This window comes from Lepidochelys kempii, chromosome 5, assembly GCF_965140285.1.
Source record: "Lepidochelys kempii isolate rLepKem1 chromosome 5, rLepKem1.hap1, whole genome shotgun sequence".
NCBI lineage: Eukaryota > Metazoa > Chordata > Testudines > Cheloniidae > Lepidochelys > Lepidochelys kempii.
The window spans coordinates 47,513,666-47,534,002 of record NC_136384.1 but is presented as its reverse complement, the minus strand read 5'-3'; the positions used below and the strand labels follow the sequence as shown (position 1 = coordinate 47,534,002).

At 42.2% G+C, this 20,337-nt stretch overlaps 1 protein-coding gene across 5 annotated transcripts in view; it reads left to right on the top strand.

Annotated features, from left to right (window-relative positions):
- Nucleotides 1–20,337, top strand: part of SV2C (synaptic vesicle glycoprotein 2C) — a 214,726-nt gene that overhangs the window by 83,788 nt on the left and 110,601 nt on the right. For all 5 annotated transcript variants that reach the window (XR_012158914.1, XM_073344195.2, XM_073344194.2 and 2 more), the window contains one exon: nt 8,630–8,810. Coding sequence is in view for 4 of the 5 variants with exons in the window: in XM_073344195.2 (XP_073200296.1) it covers nt 8,630–8,810 (181 nt within the window). In the remaining variant the exon portion in view is untranslated. The remainder of the gene's footprint in view (nt 1–8,629; nt 8,811–20,337) is intronic.

Genomic DNA, 20,337 nt, shown 5'->3' with positions numbered 1-20,337 from the left:
CCGCACCTCCATTTGAAATTTTTTATGAGTTCGCAAATAAAAAAAGATTGAGAACCACTGGTCTAGACTAAATGTCCCTTTAGATGCCGATCATCAACTGAATTATTTCACAAAATGTGCTCGCCACAGCCTCCATGTGGTAAGTCCTTGTCCAGGTTGCTGGAGGAAAGAGGGTTGAGTGGGGTTGGGTTTTTTGCCTCCTTTAAGGGCACCCTTCCTACTATAACAGGTAGTAGAGGGGAAGTGTGGGGAAGGTTCACAGGGAAGAAGAAAAATGGAAGTAGCTGGGCTGGGGGTATTTATATCCTATGCAGTTTGAGAATTTGGCAAACCAGGCCCCCTTTTACCTGGATTGGGCTGGCAACAAAAGCAGCAGGCATGGGGGCAAAGGGGAGCCTGAGCCAGAGGAAGAAGGGGAGTGGCTCGTGGTAGGGGAAGGGGAACTGACCAGACCCCTCTTACTGCAGAGAAGTGATTGGGTGTCTCCTTGGGGTCAGAGGGCTGGCTGGGGCTCCCCATACCATAGAGGAGGGAGTAGGGGGCCTATTTGGGGGACAAGGTGGCTGCCTGGGTGTGGCAGCTAGTATGGAGGCCCTCAGGTGAGTGGACCAGCATGGCTGGCTGTTCACAGAGCTGTGTGGCCCCTCTGACGGGGGAGTGGCGAGACAGTATGACTGGCTGGGTATGGGAATGAGAATAGGGGAAGTACAGGGACATTCCCAGAGTTTGGAATGTCTTTCCTGGGATTCCCCAAGTCTTAGAGTCTGGCCATTAAGGGGTGGGCAAGTAACACTCTGGGCACTCTCCAGACTATGCAGGGATGCAGGACTGAGATGCAGGCAGCATCCAGCTGAGCATGGGATTCCCCAGTAGACCCAATGTTACGGATCAAACACCTCTGATCCAACTCGGGGGGGGGGGAATTTAGGGACATATTTGGGAACCAAAGCTCAAGGTGGCTGCAGTCAGGACTCCAAATAAAATTGGGGACCAGAATTGGGAAAACTGAGGCATAGGTCAAGACTCCCGCTGAAAAAGGGGACCCAAATTATGGGAAACTGTGGTGTGGCTTGGAATGGTGGTGGCCAAGACTCCAGACAAAACTGGGGGATGAGCTGAGGAAAACTTTGAGGCGTGGCTCAGGCTTATGGGTCAGGCATGACTACAACCAATAGTGCAGCTGAAACTGGGGATCAAAATTGGGCAAATTGAGGCACAGCTTGGGATGGACTTGGCCAGGAAGCTAGCTGAGATGGGGAAATCAAAACTGGGGGGAAAACGGAGGTGCAGGTTGGGATAGCTGCGGCCAAGATTTCAACAGAACTGAGGAATCAAACTAGGAGAAATGGGCACAGGGAGGGGGTGGCTGCAGCCAAGATCTAGAAGGTACTGATTAGGGAAACTGAGGTACAGCTCAATGTGGCAGCCAATAGACAGTGAAAGTGATTTGGGAAGATGTAAGGAGGTCAAATTGCTACTCAGAGCTACATGGGCTTTTGGGCAGATTCAGGAATTGTTCTGTGGGGTGACAATTATTTGGGCCTGACATGTTGCAGCACAGAGTGTGTGTGTGTGTGGGGGGGGGGAATGAAGACTTGATGGGTCAGTAAGTCCAGGGGGTCTGTGAATAGCTAGGTGGCTATATTCGTATGTACCCAAGGGGGGTTGGTAATTCTTCACTGGGACCTCTTACTGGGCATCTGAGTTATTCAGGGAGGACAGGGTATGCCTGTCTGCTGGGGGAATGGATATAATTATGTCTGATATTAACCTCGTGGGGGTGGGAGGAGGCAGCCAGGCATCATTGCTGGGGTCTCCATGTGGCAGATGTGGCAGTTACCGTTATGGAAGGGATACAGTTATCAGATAAAACAGTTTAGAAAGGATTTGAAGGAAAGCATCTCTGAAGGGAGCTGAGTAAGAGGATAGTTGAGGCTCATACAACTAGACCAGTGAGAAGCCAGTCCCCCTCCTTTATAACCCCCTTAATCGCAGATGAGGGAAGGGCAGTGGGGTCCCAGCCATCCAGTGGCTGAGACCAGACTGGGGATTATATGGAAATGATTAAGGACAGGATGATGACATTCATTGTACAATTATTGTTGGGTATGCCCTGATATTTTAGGTGAATAATGTGGCAATCTAATTAAACCACATCCATTGCCTCCTCCCTCCTGTCTTTCTTCTGGTGTGGCCGGGCAATAATTGTTTTCATCACTGCTTGCTTTTCATTGCCCTTCCAATGCAGACATTTCAATCCATGTTCTGGAGGAAAGAAGAGTCTGGGGAAAGCACTTTTGCAGATTATTTGTAGTATGTTTAGAAAGACAGTCCCTAATCTGATGAGGAAAGCCACAAAGCATGTATTTTGTGTCTGTTATGCATGTGTTTAACAGGAAAATCCTTGGAGTGTGGTGCATTCCCAGTATGCAAAAAAAAAAAAAGTGAAGCAAATTGTTATTACTTTGAAAACAAAGACAGCAGGTGAGCATGTTAATTTTAGCATGGGATTAGTTTGTTTTTGTTTTTGCTTCTACTGCCACTGAGTTGTTTTCAAGGGTTCTCTACCAGATAACTGTGTGTGCTTGGACTGCGTAACACTTCATTGAGGAAATCAAATCATTATTCAGGGTGCAACACTTGTAGTCTTTGTATTTTAAAGCAAGATTTATTTTCCTGAAAAAAATTGTCATTGGGGGGGTCTCTGAGACCAGTGTCTAACCTAATATGCTTGTCAGTTAGCAACAGCACATGTGTTCTTTAAAGGCTTGATTCTTATCTCAGATCCATAAGTGCATAGTACCAAAAAATGGAACAAGCTATGGTACCAGCTGCAGTGTGCTCAAATGTGCGATTACCAGAATTCTGTCTTCCACGTGACATGTTAAGTCTTAAGGTATACATTTATCTATGGTGGTAGCCTGTGCTTTTAAAGTTCCTGAGAAAGGGAGCGTGGGTTGCCCAAAAGAGGGGTGTTTTACACATTATTTTTTGGACATCTAAAATTTTTTATGAAATGTATCAAATGCACTAAGTGATTTATAAAGCAAATAAAAGAGATATGCTCTTCCCTAAGCCATTTACACTGTTGTTATTGACATGAAGTGACAAACAAAAGCAATGAACTCTTGGATATACGTGGAATGGGGAAAAGGGAGGATGGAGATTAAAATGGTGTGGTTATCTGATTGGCTTGGCTTGTTTAGCCTAACTAAAAGAAGGTTGTAGGGTTGAGGGGAGATATGATTGCTCTCTATAAATATATCAGAGGGATAAATACCGGAGAGGGAGAGGAATTATTTAAGCTTAGTACCAATGTGGACACAAGAACAAATGGATATAAACTGGCCACCAGGAAATTTAGACTAGAAATTAGATGAAGGTTTCTAACCTTCAGAGGAGTGAAGTTTTGGAATAGCCTTCCAAGGGAAGCAGTGGGGGCAAAAGATCTATCTGGCTTTAAGATTAAACTCGATAAGTTTATGGAGGAGATGGTATGATGGGATAACATGGGTAATTAAATATTCATGGTAAATAGGCCCAATGGCCTGTGATGGGATATTAGATGGGGTGGGATCTGAGTTACCCAGGAAAGAATTTTCTGTAGTATCTGGCTGATGAATCTTGCCCATATGCTCAGGGTTTAGCTGATCGCGATATTTGGGGTCGGGAAGGAATTTTCCTCCAGGGCAGATTGGAAGAGGCCCTGAAGGTTTTTCGCCTTCCTCTGTAGCATGGGGCACGGGTCACTTGCTGGAGGATTCTCTGCTTCTTGAAGTCTTTAAACTACGATTTGAGGACTTCAGTAGCACAGATATAGTTGTGAGGTTTTTTGCAGGAGTGGTGGGTGAAATTCTGTGGCCTGCGTTGTGCAGGAGGTCAGACTAGATGATCATAATGGTCCCTTCTGACCTAAATATCTGTGAATCTATGTTATATGATGATTCTGCTACATCAATTGTTCGGTAGAATTTTGTATCTCCCTTGTTGCTTTCACTGCTTATTGTGGACATTGCAGAAAAGAATTAGTCTTGGGGAGTGATTTGAAAGAAGACAGGAAGTGGACTTGGTTGTCTGGGGTTGGAAGTGTGTTCTGTGTAAAGGGGGCCATACAGAAGGAGATGCAAAAAAGAGAAAGGAGGGGAAGACAGGAAGGTGCTCTGAAACTGTGTATCATTGACAGAAATATAAATGAAAGCTGACTAGGGAGGAATTATGTAGGACCTTATGAGATGGCAAAATAGGAACTAGGGGAGGGATTCAGTGGGGAGTGACATGGGGTGAATGACAGCTGAGAAAGATGATCTTCGCAGCTGTATTTTGAATGCAGTTCAGGGAAGCGACGTGGGTAAGAGACAGGCTAAAGCAGAGTTAATGGCCAGGGTATGGACAATGGTTTTAGCTATTGAGACAAAGAGGAAGGTTTATATTCTTGGAATTGCAAGACTTGGAAACTGTGTGTCTTCATGAGGAGAAGAGGGATGAGTCTATCATGAGATCCCAAGTTTGTGACATCTGAGTGATGGGGATCATGGTGGTGGTATCCACGCTATAAAAAATGATAGAGGAGGGATGGAGAAGAAGAGTAAGCTCTGCTTAGGTCTGCCCTATTGTGCCTTTTTATGCACTACAAAGAAAGATGTATGTTTAATAAAGCACACACTATTTGCCTGAGAAGCAAAGGGAAAAAAAGATTTCCAAAAAACCCATACACCCAATCCATCCTACCATCCTCAAGAATAAATCTGGGAAAAGAGGTGAATTGTGCACCATGGGCCTTCCTACACTTGAAATGCTACAGCAACTAACCTCAACAAGCATGGAAAGCTGTGGTCTCTGACAGCCTGGATTCAAATCATTCAGGGCTTCAAGAATAAAATTCAACCAAATGAGCTGCCCCCTGAAATAGATATAGTGACAAAGCAGTTGTCAAAATAGGTCTAATACGTTTCCTACAGCTAATGCTATTAAGCAGGAAAACCATCACGTTTTCCTCCATTTGTGATTTCCAAGTAAGCTTCAAGAGCAAGCCCATCTAAAGGGTAATGCAATAATCCCCTACATGTAAGAGACAACTCAGGTAATTGTTCCAAATCATCCACGGAGATTTCTTAGAAACCAGAAATACTTGAGCCATACCTTCTACCCCAGCTATGAACTGTGTATATGCTGGTTAAGAAAACCCCATCTTTACAGTATAAAAAGATACTAACAGATGTAATAAAATCACTGGGTGTGGACTCTTTGCCCATCACTAGGAAATCATCAACCAGTGAGAGTAGTGCAGGCTCCATGCCATTCCTCGGTCAAACTCTAAATCGAAAAGGATCAAGGAAATCTGATGACACTAAAAGATTCCAGAGTTAACTCCCTTGCCATATTCCCAGTCTTCCCCAAAAAAGGAAGTTGAGAGGTGCACTGGTAATTAGGAAGATTACCAGCATTGAGAGAGATCTTGAGAAGGCACCTAACTGCTGCTTTTTTGAGGGAAGCTAGCACTCTGCCTTCACACCAGGAGGGTTACCAATCTCAGGGCTGAGCAGCAATGGACCTGTCATATGTGTACAGGCCTTTTGGCACTCATGGAGGAGACCCTCTTGGACCAAAAACATCCTGTCCCTATTTTATATTTGGCAAAAAGCTAAATAGCTGTAGAAAAGCTGGACCATTAGTACAGGACACCATTAATGATTAAGGGATGCTACTTTCCTCGTTCCCAACTTGACTAGTCTGAGGAAGGGCCAATATTCTTTTTGACCCAGATAACTGGAGGATAGAAAACTCATTATCCTGCTGACGGAATAAGAAAGGCTGGTTCCTTTTCAATAAAGCTGAGAGACAGGAACAGCTCCACAAGAGCAGACTGCTCAGGAGGATACAGGCCAAATGTTTCTGTTTAAATGGTGCGTTAATCTGGACATGATGTGTACATGAAACACGTATGACTCTCAGACTTGAGAAGTTAATGTTTTTGTTTGCGTCACTGAGAATGAATAAATACAAATCCTGGAAATGGAGGCCATGTTTATATAAAAAAAATGTACTGAGACCTGTTTATTCCATGGTGACAAGTCTTGAATATTCCACATGATCCGTGATTATTTATGTACTTGTTTCTGAACCAGGATAGAAGGGTCATCTTTCATAAGTGCAAAATATCACATGCATTTTCTGGAATAGACAATGTGACCCTCTTAAATGTATACTTCAGGGAGTTCTCAGCCTACTGGTGATTTTACAGTTCTTACAGCTAACTCAGAGTTCTAAATGCAAAATCAACCCTCAGAGACATCATCCGACATTGGCTATTCTGTAGAGCAGTGGTCTCCAAAGTTTTTGGCTCACACACCCCTACGGTGAAGACTGGAAGACCAGCCGCAGACGCACTGCCGACGGAAGAAGAATGGAAGACCTGCTGGAGGGGAACACCAGCTGTGGACGTGCAGAGCTGCTGCCGAAGAAAAAAAATGGTGGAGTGCTGTCCGGCAGTGCTCCTGCTGCCGTGCATCCCCTGGGATCATCTTGCGCAACCCCTTGGGGTGCGCGCACCCCAGTTTGGAGACCACTGCTGTAGAGGATATTGGGTTTACAAACAGTGAATGGATAATGCTTATCTCTATATTATTATTCATTATCCAATTCCAAGAGGGGGAGCAGGACTTTCTAACTAATAACCTGCTCCCAGATATTCTCCTTTTAAGCACCTATTCTGTATAGGACATATAATAGGGCAGCAGCCATTAGTGGGTGATGTCCAACCAGAAATTTTGATAAGAATGTGGGAGGTGGGGAGAAGGAACAGAAGACAGGTTAAAACAAGCAGCAAAAACAAAATAAAAATCTGATTTGACCTGGGCAGAGATCAAGGACAGTCACTGCCTTTACCAGTCAGATTTAGTTTGTTGGATAGCACTCTCTAAGACTGCAAACTAGGATTTATAATTGTACTGTGATTTCGCACAAACTGTTCTGACTTTTGAGTTGTGTTTCACTAAACTGTTAAGTTTCTAACAGTCAAACTCAAGATCTTTTTAATCAGTGTAACAGGATAATGCATGTATCTTGCATGAAATGGTAATGTCAGTGTTGAGATAGTTTTGCTAAATGTGTGTGACTGACATGTCATTTGTCTGATCCATGTTTGTGAAATAATGGGACACTGTAAGGTCCCATTTGGCCAAAAATGTGTATATAGGTATGTATGTATTTTACAAAACCTGAGACTAATAAGTGTTGATGTGAAATGTAACATACAAACTAAAATAAAATACCCTTGCAGCATTGTCCCAGTGCATTAGAACCTGAAAATGAAATTGACTAGAAATGAACTATGCTATTTTCATTGTCCAAGTAGAGAGAAGTGCAAGGAGTAAAAACAAAAAAAAAACCCTAGATTTCTGAAAGCTATTTACATTAACTTGTCAATTTTTATACTCTAAGATGATGACTGTCCTGTAGGTAAAGATTTTTTTAAATATGATTTTTATCCTGACAGTTCTCCTTTTCTTTAGTTGAAGTGAATTTACTGGTGAGTTTGAAGGGTCCAATTTTTTAATCGATATCATACACGTCATTGTAAATTTAAAACAGCATCACTTTATTATAATATCCACAAAGAATTTTTTCACTGTGTTATTTTAATGTGTTTGGCCATGTTTAAAAAGTTTTTTTAAAGCAGTGTTGTTCAAGTGTTGTCTTTTGTTTAGGACAATACTATTTGAGGAACGCACAGACCAGGAGTGGCCAAACTTACTGACCCCCAAGCTGCATACAATAATCTTCAGAAGTTGGAGAGCCGCAAGATACGCACAACCTGCCCCACGGGGCGGCGCGTACTAGGGTGTGGGGCTTCTGCCCCAATGCCCCCCCACTGGGCTAAAGCCCTTAGACTCCCCTCCCTGCAGGGCAGGAGCCCCTCATCCCACCACTCCTCCGCAGGGCAGAAGCCCCAAGGTCTCCCCTTCCTCAGTCTTGTAGGCGGAGAATGGAGGGGGAATGCATGGGGGGCTCTGGGAGCTGCACTTTAACTGTAAAAGAGCTGCATGCGGCTCACGAACCACCGTTTGGCCACACCTGGCACAGACTGTACTATAGAAAAAGAGACAAACAACAAAGTGGGGGTTCTTTGGTACTGCTACACTCTGATAACTAGCATTCCTTTGTTTCTTAACTCTTAGAGTAAGGACAACTTGTTTTTAATAACTACTGGTGGCTAATGATCCCACACATAACTGCCTGTTTTTAATAGGTTTCCAGCAATGCATTTCTGTAGGGCAGATTTAAATTTTTGCGGTGTTATTGTGCATGCAGTGTGCTGCTGTGGGATAGTTGGAACTTTTTCTCCACTTATCTGCCTATAGCTAGAGGCACCTAGTTTAATAATATATTAAGCCTCAATGTGTCTCGAACAAAAGAGTCAGCCACAATAGGGTGTCTATTCTTCCACAGATGAATGTGCAGATTTACACACCTAACTCACTCATAAGCAGATAGGGGACAAAATTACTTCCTGTTCTGTAATTTCACAAGTTAAAAAGTTTGCTGGAAAAATACTGTAGTATGTTATGATTAATTTTTGGTCAATTGGTGTCAGTTCACAAAGTAACATCTTGTTTTCTGTGTGTTGCAGGTAGCATAGTGTACCTTGGGATGATGTTGGGGGCATTCTTCTGGGGAGGCTTGGCAGACAAGGTGGGAAGGAGGCAGTCTCTCCTGATATGCATGTCTGTCAATGGATTCTTTGCCTTCCTGTCATCATTTGTCCAGGGCTATGGCCTCTTTCTCCTCTGTCGCTTATTTTCTGGATTTGGGTAAGCTCTTCTGCTTTCTTTCATTTTTTTAAATTTTTCTGTGTTTATGAAACTTGCCATATGTTTAATCGTACATGGAAATACACATTATGGAATGTAGGATTATAGTCTTATTTCAGTGGCTGGAGAATTATACAGTGCACATATGTGACTAGCCCTAAAAGACCTATCCAAGGGGAGGAAGGATCGTCTTTTGGCTATGACATGGGACTGAGAACTGGAAGATGTGGGTTCAGTTCCTGTTTATGCCACAGACATCTTGTGTGAACTCAGACAACTAACAATTTCTGTGCCTCAGTTTTCCTATCTCAAAATAAAATATTACCTATGTCAAAGGTGTGTGTTAAGACTTCATTAATGTTTGTAAAGCATTTTGAGAACTTCATATATATGGTGCTATACAAGCACAAAATATTACTAGGAGTCAATTGCTAAATGTGAAAACTGACCTTTAGTGACACTTGCCCCATATTGTGGGTGTTACCTTGAGTGTATATTTGGGGCTCTGTTTGTTTCAATTTCTTTTGGTCTAAGTAATTTTTGATGGGGTGGGATGGTTTAAGGGATTGGTAGTAGGACTTTTTCTGTTGCAATTTTAAACCCTGCTTTGGTCAGTGTTGGGGTAGTATGGGGAAGCTTCTGCAGTCTGCCTGTATTCTTCCTCTGCTTTTGTGTATAAAGAAGGACTTAGTCTCCAGCACTAACAATTTGGCACCTCTAATAAGCACTAGATTCACAAAGGGTGAAATTCCCCCATGATACCACTTCCATTTTCACTTCAGGCCACTTGCATCCCTGCATAGAGTCTGCAGCCTTAGGGTGGTCCAGTGAGGACGTTCAGCCTCCTCCCTCAGTTCTGACTTCTGCTTCTGGAATGATGGTGGAGACTGAGGTTTTTGGACACAAACTGACTTCCCTTTGGTTCCTCTAGGGTTTAATGGGATCTTAACGATTTTGCTACCCATGCTCCATAGACACTGTAGCCAATGTGAACCGGTCAGCCTAGAACACCAACACCCAGCAAAAGGCTTTCTGTCAAGACCAAGGACTATCCTGCCACAAAATATACATCTCCTCCATTCACTTCTGAGGCACCATAAAAGAAAGTCTCATCTGCCTTCCAATCTAAATCTGTGGAACCTCAGAAGAGGAAGATTTTGAAGAAGAGCCTATGGGTTAGAGTGCTTTTAGAGAGAGACTCTTCATCTTCTCCTGAGGATACAGTAATCTCCTCCATTACTAGCTCCCTGCTTCTTTCAACACTTGATAACCCTTAAAGCTACAGTCTTAGACTTGGAACTGACAGCTGTCCAAAAGAAGTCTCATGTATTAAAATCATGACACTTTGTAGAGTAGCTGTACCAACCAATGAAGGGTTGACTGGACTGGTCAATGACCTCTGGATGACCCTTCACCAACTTTCAGAAAGGCTCTGGTTCCACCATTCCTTCTACTGCAACCCTGCTCTGAAGTCTTCAATAGTGGCTGTGGCTTGTGAGCCAGTGCAAGTCAAAACCACAAATCCATTCCTCATGATAAGGATGTGAGAAGTTGGCTTCTTTGGCTAGATGTAGAGATCAATAGGACTTGAACCCAAGCCTGGAGTGCTATGAGGCAACTAACAGTCCCACATTGCCGCCCAGTAGCAGCTGTAACCTGGCTACTACCTCTGACCCATAATTTACAGAGAGAGGTTCAACATCACGGGAAGTTCCACATCAAGTGATCTGACCAAGAGTAGTCTTAGTGATCCCTGATTGGCTCCTTGTCCCTATATAAACCCATGGAATGTACCAGGTAGTGTCCAGGCAACAATGTGCATCCCTCGCTAGCTGCCATGACTGCCCTGCTTCTCTGTTCATGAACCTCTGGTCTTGAGCTTTGGTCTGACTCCCAGCTGACCACTAGAACTCCAACATGGACCTCGATACCTGGTATGGACCCTCAGCATGATTCCTGACTCTGGCTCTGACCCTCGGCTTAATTTCTGACTCCGGCTTGACCGTCAGCTTGACTCTTGACCCTAATACTGGCTTTGACCCCTTAGCTTCAGTTCTGGAATCCCAAGTCCTGACTACTTTCCCCTAGTATCCTGACAATAGGAAGGTTATTTATCTGCAAATCTACAAATGAGAGTGGCTAATTCTCAGGGTCCTCTTGCCAGATATGACTATGCTAAGTGGAACAAGCTGGCATCTTTGATTGATCATCTGCTTGAAGTTGTAATAGACCACAACCATCCAATCTGAAAGCCAAATAAACACTTTATCAAGGCTGCTTACAGTGCCTCAGATATGGCAGCTATTTCAGTAGCAATGATAGCAACTAAAAGTTACTAAAAGCTTTCTAAAAGTTCTAGTTTATTTCAGCATGTGCAAACCAAGGTGAAACATCTACTTTCTAAGGGGCCTTTACAGTTGTGGCGGGGGGGGGGACAATGTGGGATGGGGGGCAAAGGGTGAAATTTCAGCTTTCTTGGGGCTGTCTCAACCATCATACAAGAAAAGGACACCATTTGGCACCTCTCAGTTGTACTGACCTTTATGGGAAGAACTTCCAGAAGTTCTTTTACTCCTCTCTTGGGACTAGGGGGAAAAAATCTTTAAAAAACAAAAGTTGACTCCAGCTTTGACACCAGGTGAGTGAAGCAGCAAACTTGCCATGAGCCTTGACTCAAGTCTTGTATACATACATCTTTCCTCAGTCCTCCTCTTGGGTGACATGGAGTAGTTACTTTAGTCACATGGGTTTTGGAAATAGAGGTAATTTACACATTCAGCTCCATGCCTTCCCTGGACCCTCTTCAGGGATCCTTGGCCAGCACTGATGGAAGATGTCGGCTCCCTCTTTCTATGGGGAGCAATCAAAGAAGTCCCTTTGTTAGCTGGGGAAGGGGCTTAATTGCAGATACATTCCTGTGTAAAGCAAATGAAAAGAATGAAAAATTTTAATCAAAGGATTGAGTGATATGTTTTACAATCTGAACCCTCTGGGATATTATTGGAGAAAGGTGTCAAAATAATTTCCTACAGGGTCAGAACATTATCTCAGACAATTGTATATAGTTCTTAAGTTATTATGTGAAATATTACATTTGTCATTTCTTTTACATCATTAAAGTGTACACCATTTAAACTGGCCTTTAATAGTACAACGAATCTAAAAGCAGGAGGAGAAATCTGGACAGGAATGCCATCCTCTGATAAGAGGTCTTATGAGACTAAAGCTGTAGGGCGGATGCCAGAATTTCCTGCAGTCAAAATACACCTAAACAAGCAAGAAACCATGCAGAAAAGAACGGTTGATTACATCATGGCTTCTCCACAAACTGGAAAACCAGAAGATGAACCAGAAGCTTTTAATAGAAAGCTCAATGGAGCAGAGGGTGGTTAGGCTTTGGGTAAGATTTTCAAAAGCATGGAAGTCCCATTTTCAGAATGGATTTAGACATCTATGTCCAATTGACTGTCAGAGAGACTGAGGCTAAGTGTCTAAGTGACTTTTGAAAACAGACCTTAGGCACCTAAGTCATAGGCACTTCTGGAAATTTTACCGCAAAACGAGCTTTGCCATTTCAAAGCAGGCTGGACTCCAGAAAAAGCTGAAACATGTTTACTCACATAACAAAACTGGGAATAACTAGCAGAAAACATAAATATCACAAAGATACTGCTGGAGAAAGGGCATCTCCCTGAGAGAGATGAGCATCTGAGAAATGAGCTTGAGGTGACATGAAAAGATGAAGAAATTCTGGGTAACATGCAAAGTCATCTCTTCTTATGACATCATTTTCCATAAGCCTGGCTCCTCCACTGAGAGAGATCAGAACTCGCTAGGAGACTGCACCTTATCGCTGGCTAAAAAGCCTAGGAGGGTGTGACACAGAGGCTCATTGGTAGTTCACTGCTCTGTGTCAGTAACTCTTGTCAGGCTTCTCACACTCATTACACCTAACACACTTGTTATAATGTGTATCTAAAAGGTGTCGTGTAGTATATTTCAAAAAGGAATGACACAGTGGTGATATCATTGTGAAACGTATGTGTTAACATTATATGAGGAATTATGGACATTCACTGCTATTATGCTTTACAGTCTGGGACCCAACAAGTTTTCTTCCAGACAGGAGGGAAGATAGCTATCATTTACCTATCTCCACTGTAAATTAAGACAGGGGTGACCTGCATTCTTGTGGCTGTGAGCCACAGTAGCATAGCATTTAGGGCATTCAAGAGTTACAGGGCAGGTGTTGACTGAACCCCTTGCTGGTGTGGGCTGAATGAACTCCAACGCATCATAGAGGCTTCAGCATTGACTTCCTACAAGCTGAAAACATCTGGAGAAGAGACAGAGCTGCATTCGTCAGCTGGCCACCGAAGGCTCTTCCTACATTTGACTAAGACAAATAAGCACCTTGTTATCTCTGTCTTTTAAGTCCCTAGAGGAAGACTTCCACAATACTGGAACTAGATTTTTAATTTCACCATGAGTTAATACTACCTTGAACTAAAATTGCTACCTATTATGACAGATCAGCCATTGTGAACTGTTAACTAGTGCTGGAGAATTTTATCTAAACTCCAGGTAGTTTTGATAAGTAACAGACTTTAATTTATTTTGCTTTACCTAAGTGATTACTTGATTATTTTAAGATGAATTCTTCTTTTCAGAAAGCATGTGTTCTTTTCACAACATCAGAACATACACTAGACTTATAGTTTATAAAGCAGTGGTCATCCCAACTCTCCTCTACGGCTGTGAGACTTCGGTGACCCCACAGAAAACACCTGAAAAACCCTAGCACCAGCACTTTCTTCGGAAAATCCTCAACATAAAGTGGGAGGATCGTCACACTAATGTCAGTGTCCTCACAGAGGCCAACATCTTCAGAGTTGAGGCCCTGATTATCCAGCATCAGCTGAAGTGGAGCAGGCCCTGTGTGCGCATGCCCGATGTACACTTACCAAAACAACTGCTGTACGCCCAACTCACCAAAGGAGAAAGGAAATGGGGAGGCCAAAATAAATCCTTTAGAGACACCTTCAAGATAAATGTCAAGACATGTGGCATTGACACCACACACTGGGAGACAGCAGCCCAGGATAGGGATAATTGGTGAAGACTTGTCAGAGAGGGAAGTCCACTTTTGAGGAAGATTGCCTTGCTCTGGTCACAGAAAAATGCCAGAAAAGAAAGGAAAGACAAATGTCACACAGCAATCGCGGGCCAACTGTGTCTTCCAGCACCATCTGCAATGTCTGCCAATGAGCCTGTGGCTCAAGGATCAGACTCCTCAGCCACCAAAGGACCCCTGAAAAATAAAACCTGTGAAAAAAATTATCCTTGACCTCGGGGATCACTGACGACCTAAGTTATAAAAAGTCTGTAAATAACTTACTTAGCTGAATAAAACATTTGTTTCAGTAGGAAATTTCAGTCTAGTTGCCTTGAAATAATTTTAAGCTGATAGGTGATGTAGCATAGAGAGTGGAAAATGTGTTGTATTCGTTCAGCATCACACTACATATAACAGCAAACTGAGTTCGAGGCAGTGAAAAGATAGCTGAAAGAATGCATGCATTCTGAGAGCAATTACAACCGAGAGAGTCTTCAGATAACACATGATTTGTGGTGTCGTGAAACTGATACTTTTCCAGACAAAAAGAAAGAAGCTTGAATTACTGGGTCTTGATTTATAAGCTAAAACATTTATACTCAAAATTCTTTTCTGACCCTTGTCTTTTATCTGAACCAGAGTAAAAGTTTACCAGGTTTGCTCCCTAAACCATGTTATTAACTAAGATGTTATACTACATACAGTAGAACCTCAGAGTTACTGCCTCTGAACAAAACATTATGGCTGTTCTTTCAGAAGTTCACAACTGAACATTGACTTAATACAACTTTGAAACTTTACTATGCAGAAGAAAAATGCTGCTTTTAACCATCTTTATTTAAATGAAACAAGCACAGAAACAGTTTCCTTACCTAGTCAAACCTTTTTTTAAACTTTCCCTTTATTTTTTTAGTAGTTTATGTTTAACAGAGTATTGTACTGTATTTACCTTTTTTTTTTTCCCCTGCTGCTGCCTGATTACATACTTCTGACTCCAATTGAGATATGTGGTTGACCGGTCAGTTCATATCTTTGAGGTTCTACGGTAGCTTAAATGTGAGAAGAACAGTGACCTACTAATTTAATAGACGAAAAGCCACAGATACATCCCCTCGACTTTGTAGTTTATGGGGACGTATCCAAGGGTCAGGCTTTATACATGTGCTAAGAGGCTGTAGCTCACGAAAGCTTATGCTCTAATAAATTGGTTAGTCTCTAAGGTGCCACAAGTACTCCTTTTCTTTTTGCGAATACAGACTAACACGGCTGTTACTCTGAAACCGAGGATAACAGCGTGTTTCAAGACATGTTATGATCTAGAGAGAGTTTCCATCCTGCAGACCTTGGAGCACATTTAATTGGAGTCAATGCTCAGCTTCCACAGCTTTTCTAAGAAGCTTTTCAATAGAGCCTATTTGCAAAGCTGCTGCCTGGTGCTCTGAACACACTTTTGCATACCATTACTCCCTAGATTTAGCCTGAAGAGCTGATACTTAATTTAGTAGTGTTACAATCATTATTTCGATCTTGCTCAGACCACCTTTATGAGGATCACAGTTACCAAACTTCCAGGCCCAGAATCAGGTTGCATGCAATGGAAGTTCTCTGAGATGAGTGCCTGCATGGATCCATACAAACCACCTTCTGTCACCACTTCTTCAGAGTCTATGTGCTGACCTTTGAGGTACTAGAAGGAACTCTGAGGAAGGGTGAGGACATAACTCCATATCTCTAGTTTGCGCCTAGAGGTTTGTATTGTATAGTCCCAGAAGCAGTCATATGAGCCCCAGTCACCTAACCCCATAGTCATGGGTTTCCCTTGTTGACTAAAATTCCTAAACCTCCAATCTGAAAGTGGCTATTTCCCTCTAATAGGCATTCCGGCTGCACATGTACCCGAAGGACCTGCATCCTACTGTACATGGTCCAGAGGCACTTGAATTTAAAACAGTTAAAATGAACTGCATTGTACTGATTTTCATTAAATTACAATTTTTCTAAGGCGCCATTGAGCAGGTATTCTTCAAGGGAAACTGTTATGATTGCCTGCTCTCTTTCAGATATTACCAGTTTCCTGAAGGCTCTGAAGGGGAGAAGTCTTTTATGAAACTGGGTGGCAGTGGGAGTCTGTCACCAGGCTATAGAAACCAGGCAGAGAAAAGAGGAGCTGATAAGAAAGGGAAGGAACAGTTGCAATTGGACAGTGGAGCAGGAAAAGCAGGACAATAGATGGGTTGATCCAAACCAAGAAGCAGCATAATAGCAGTTGTATTTTTCAAACTCTGTCATGTAGCATCTTAGCTGACCACAGGTAACAGGATGGATGAATGTTGCAAACGCCATCACAGACCGACACAATCTCTACTGTACTTTAACTGTCTGGCTCTGATCCAGTTTATAAGCAGAAGACGACTAGATATTTCAGTCAAAGAGCATATTACTGCCTTATGCATTTTAATCTTGTGTGTTTTTCCTATTTATCTGTTTATTCCTGACATGCCTCTGCATTTCAAGCCCCTTTCGTGAACAATCTGCAAACAGACACCAATACTTTCTAAAGCCAGGTTCCTGATTGCTCTGCATAAGTGTTGCTTGCATCCCAGCTGTCACAGTGTGTGTTGCCCAAATCTACTGCGACAAATTACAGCCCTGCAGGTAGATTAGCAGATGCTTATAATGTTTTTTGATGTTACAAATAGAGAGATGCATCTTAGTTTGTTTATTTTCAGAAATCCATCTCTCCTGCCATATATTGGCTAAATTCTTTTGTTCTTCACTCTCATAATTCCACAGAACAAATAACTACTGATTAACTCAAACATAAAAATGTAAATCCCTGTTCCTTTATTCAGTATGATGAATTTTCTTTTGAGGTCAACAATTGCAGCTTCTTTTGATGAAAACTAAGACATTGTTTTAAGTGATTTTTTTCCCAGTAAGTAACAGTTCTCTTCTTTAAATGTTGCTGTCTAAAATAGAAAGATCGAAAATTGATAATGAAAACACAGTTATGATGGAGGTTGGGTGAAACCTCACTGAAGTTGGATGACAGATGGGCATGATAGGTGCCCTTTCAGGATAAGTGTAAGAAGCAGTTAAGCTCCTTTTTGGAGTAAGGTAAAACAACAGGATACCTTTTAAAAAAAAAATCCTCACATTTTGGACCACTTTCATCCTTGGTGTAAGTCCACTGAATGCATTTAACCCATTATGTCCAGCACTTATCCAAATGGTATAAATTTTGTAAATCATTCATTAGTGAATGAATTCAGGAGGCAGTGCTCAAAAGCGCATATAGTATTTTTAGGAAGGACGTGTCTACTGTAATGGAAATTCCTAGGAGCGGGACTCAAAAAGAGGAGCTGGCATTATCCATCTTAGAGATCACCACATACAGCTATATGAACACGACAGAAAATCCTACGATATCCAGATAGATTGAAAGTAGTTCAGTGGTAGAGGGCAGTTAACATAACAAATTGAAGGTGGAAGCTCAATGCCTTAGCAAATGTCCCTGTGAAATCAGGAGGAGTTTCTTTGTTTTACAATCCAAAACTTTCTGTGTGCATCTAGCATCAGACTGAGGCCCAAGGAAAACGCAATGGTAATGATTTTGTCATTGTTCTTTATTTGTATGATTTATGGAATATGGAGCTGGAAGAGTCAGTTTATTGTCATTCATCCATCTATGCTGTAAGAAAGAGAGACATTTTTAAGTAGTAGAATGGTAAAAAATAACCCTAAAGGGAGAGCATTTCTCATTGGTAAAATCCTTATTTTCTTAAAAGACAGATTTTTTTTAAGTGCCTTGATGTTTTGTTATCAAGACTAAAAATGCTCTGCCACCCAAGTCTGGAGCTCTAATTCTCAATACCAGGGTTTCCTAAACATTTGCATTGTGTGAACCACATCTTAGTAAAGCGATTGTTTTGTGGAGCATCTTCCCTCTCATTTGCTCTCATGCAGACCACTCCTCCCATTAGAGATCAAATAACAATCTGTGTGGCAATTACAGCAATGGCTTTGTAATATATAAAAGGGTGGAGGAGGGGGTGATAGCCCATTTGATGGACACCCAGCAGGCCAGTTAGCTGTAAAATCCCCCTTGGTAGCTGTTCTTTACTTGCTTTACCTATAAAGGGTTAAAAGTCCACCAGGTAAAGAAAAAAAAGTGGGCACCTGACCAAAAGAGTCAGTGGGAAAGTAGAACTTTTTAAAATTGGGAAAGAAACTTTCCCTTTGTTCTCTCTGGGCTGAAGGATCAGAGCATCCATGCTATAAGCAGCTTAGCCAGGTATGATAATAAGTCATCAGATCAAGCCTAGAACTACTTATCTGAACTCCAGTGTGTAAGTAGATCAGAATGTTAACTAGATGCCATTAGGGTTATTTCTTTTATTTCTTATTGGCTTGCGGACTCCTCTGTACTAGCCCCAGATGCTTTTGTTTGCTTGTAACCTTCAAGCTGAACCCCCAAGAAAGCTATTTTGCGTGCTTGATTTTTGGAATTGCTCTTTTAAAATCTAGCAAAAGCCTAAGTTCCAGATGTATTTTCTTCCTTTTGGTTTTAAATAAAATTTACCTTTTTAAAGAACAGGATTGGATTTTTGGTGTCCTAAGAGGTTTGTGCATGTTGTTTGATTAGCTGGTAGCCACAGCTAATTTCCTTTGTTTCCTTTTTCAGCTCTTCCCTGGAGGAGGGGGTGAAAGGGCTTGACGGCACCCCACAGGGAGGAATTCCCAAGTGCTCCTTCCTGGGCTCAAAGTGGGTTTTATTGCATTTGGGTGGTGGCAGCATTTACCAAGCCAAGGTCAGAGAAAAGATGTAACCGTGGGAGTTTAATACAAGCCTGGAGTGGCAAGTATTAATTTTTAAAATCCTTGCGGGCCCCACTTCTGCACTCGAAGTGACAGAGTTGGGATTCAGCCTTGACAGGCTTACATTGGGAAAAGTAATTAATGTATTTTAATTGTCTTTAATGCATTTTAGAAGTTGGAGGAAGAATCAGGTCCATGTGACCTTCCAGCTCTTTGTGGACCACCTCTGAGTGTTCTGAAGAACATTGGTAGTCCAAGGGACATTGGTGGTCTAAGACAGCACGTAGAGAGGAGCTTCATGCATCCAAATAGTGATGTGCCCTTCATTTTATTGACTGATAAGGACAAATAAAAATGTTTCTGTTCTGATTTTCTTGGGTATAGTATATTGACAAGATACCAATGAATGCTGAAGAAACCCCTTCTTGGATGCAACAGGCCTAAGTAACTACTCCCCAGTATCAAACCTTTTATTTCTGAGCAAGCTCATGGAAAAGCTAGCCAAAAGCTGCTTTCAGCCTTCTTTAGTCAAAGCCAGTATCTTTGTTCCTTTGCTATCCTGATTCAGGCTATTATAGAGCAGAAACAGCATGGGTGGCACTGATGGAGGATCTGATGTTACTGATAGTTGCAGGGGGTGAGGAGGGGGCAGATATAGGTTCTCATATGTTTGGACATTTCCACAACATTTGATATGTCATCGATCCCCATATATTGCTGTCAAGGTGGAAAGGATCCATGGTAAAGAACTAAAAGAGAATGATTTTTTTCCTGGAAAGATGCGCCTAAAAGGTAGTCATGTACCTCCACGGCAGACTCACTTCCAGAGTCCCACAATTATAAATTCTCTGACTTGTCTTATTTAAGGTTTGCATGCCACCATTAGGAGAAACGGTGAGACTCCACAAGCACAAACATCAACAGTATGCGGAAGACACATAACTCAGTCATTCACAACACATGATCATACCACTGTAACCCAATTAACAGTGCCTGACTGAGATCAACGTGTGAATGAGGAAGAGCCATACCATAACTTCTGTCTAGCAAGACAGAAGTTAAGCTATGGCAGAGGGAAACGCTTTGAAGAGTTTGCAGCAATGAAGTCTCCTTTGGTCATAAAGGCATGCCTCCAACTTGTCAGGTCAGTCCATAGTTTAGGTGTGCTTCTAGACTCATCTCTGATGCAGAGCTCTCACATCGCTGCATCTGGGAGAAACATAGTCTATTATCTCCAACTGGCTAGAAGACTGTCTCATTCTTGCAGATGATGGCCTTGTCTAGATAATACATGCCTTTATTACCTCCCAGCTGGACTACAGCAGTGCATGCCTTCATTACCTCCCAGCTGGACTTGTGAGTACTACGTCTGGGAAAATTACAAAATACAGCAATGTGCTTCCTCAGCAATCTGGGGTGTCACCTCCCCACTCTGTTTCTTGCTCATGTCACTGGCCTCCCACAGAAGGATACATCAACTTCAAGATCTCAGTCCTTATTTTTAGGGCAATATATTGAACTTCCACTAGTCAAGAAAGCTAAAGTGCTTCAGGCAAGGCATACACCATCAGAGTTTGAGGTTTAAAGTCAATG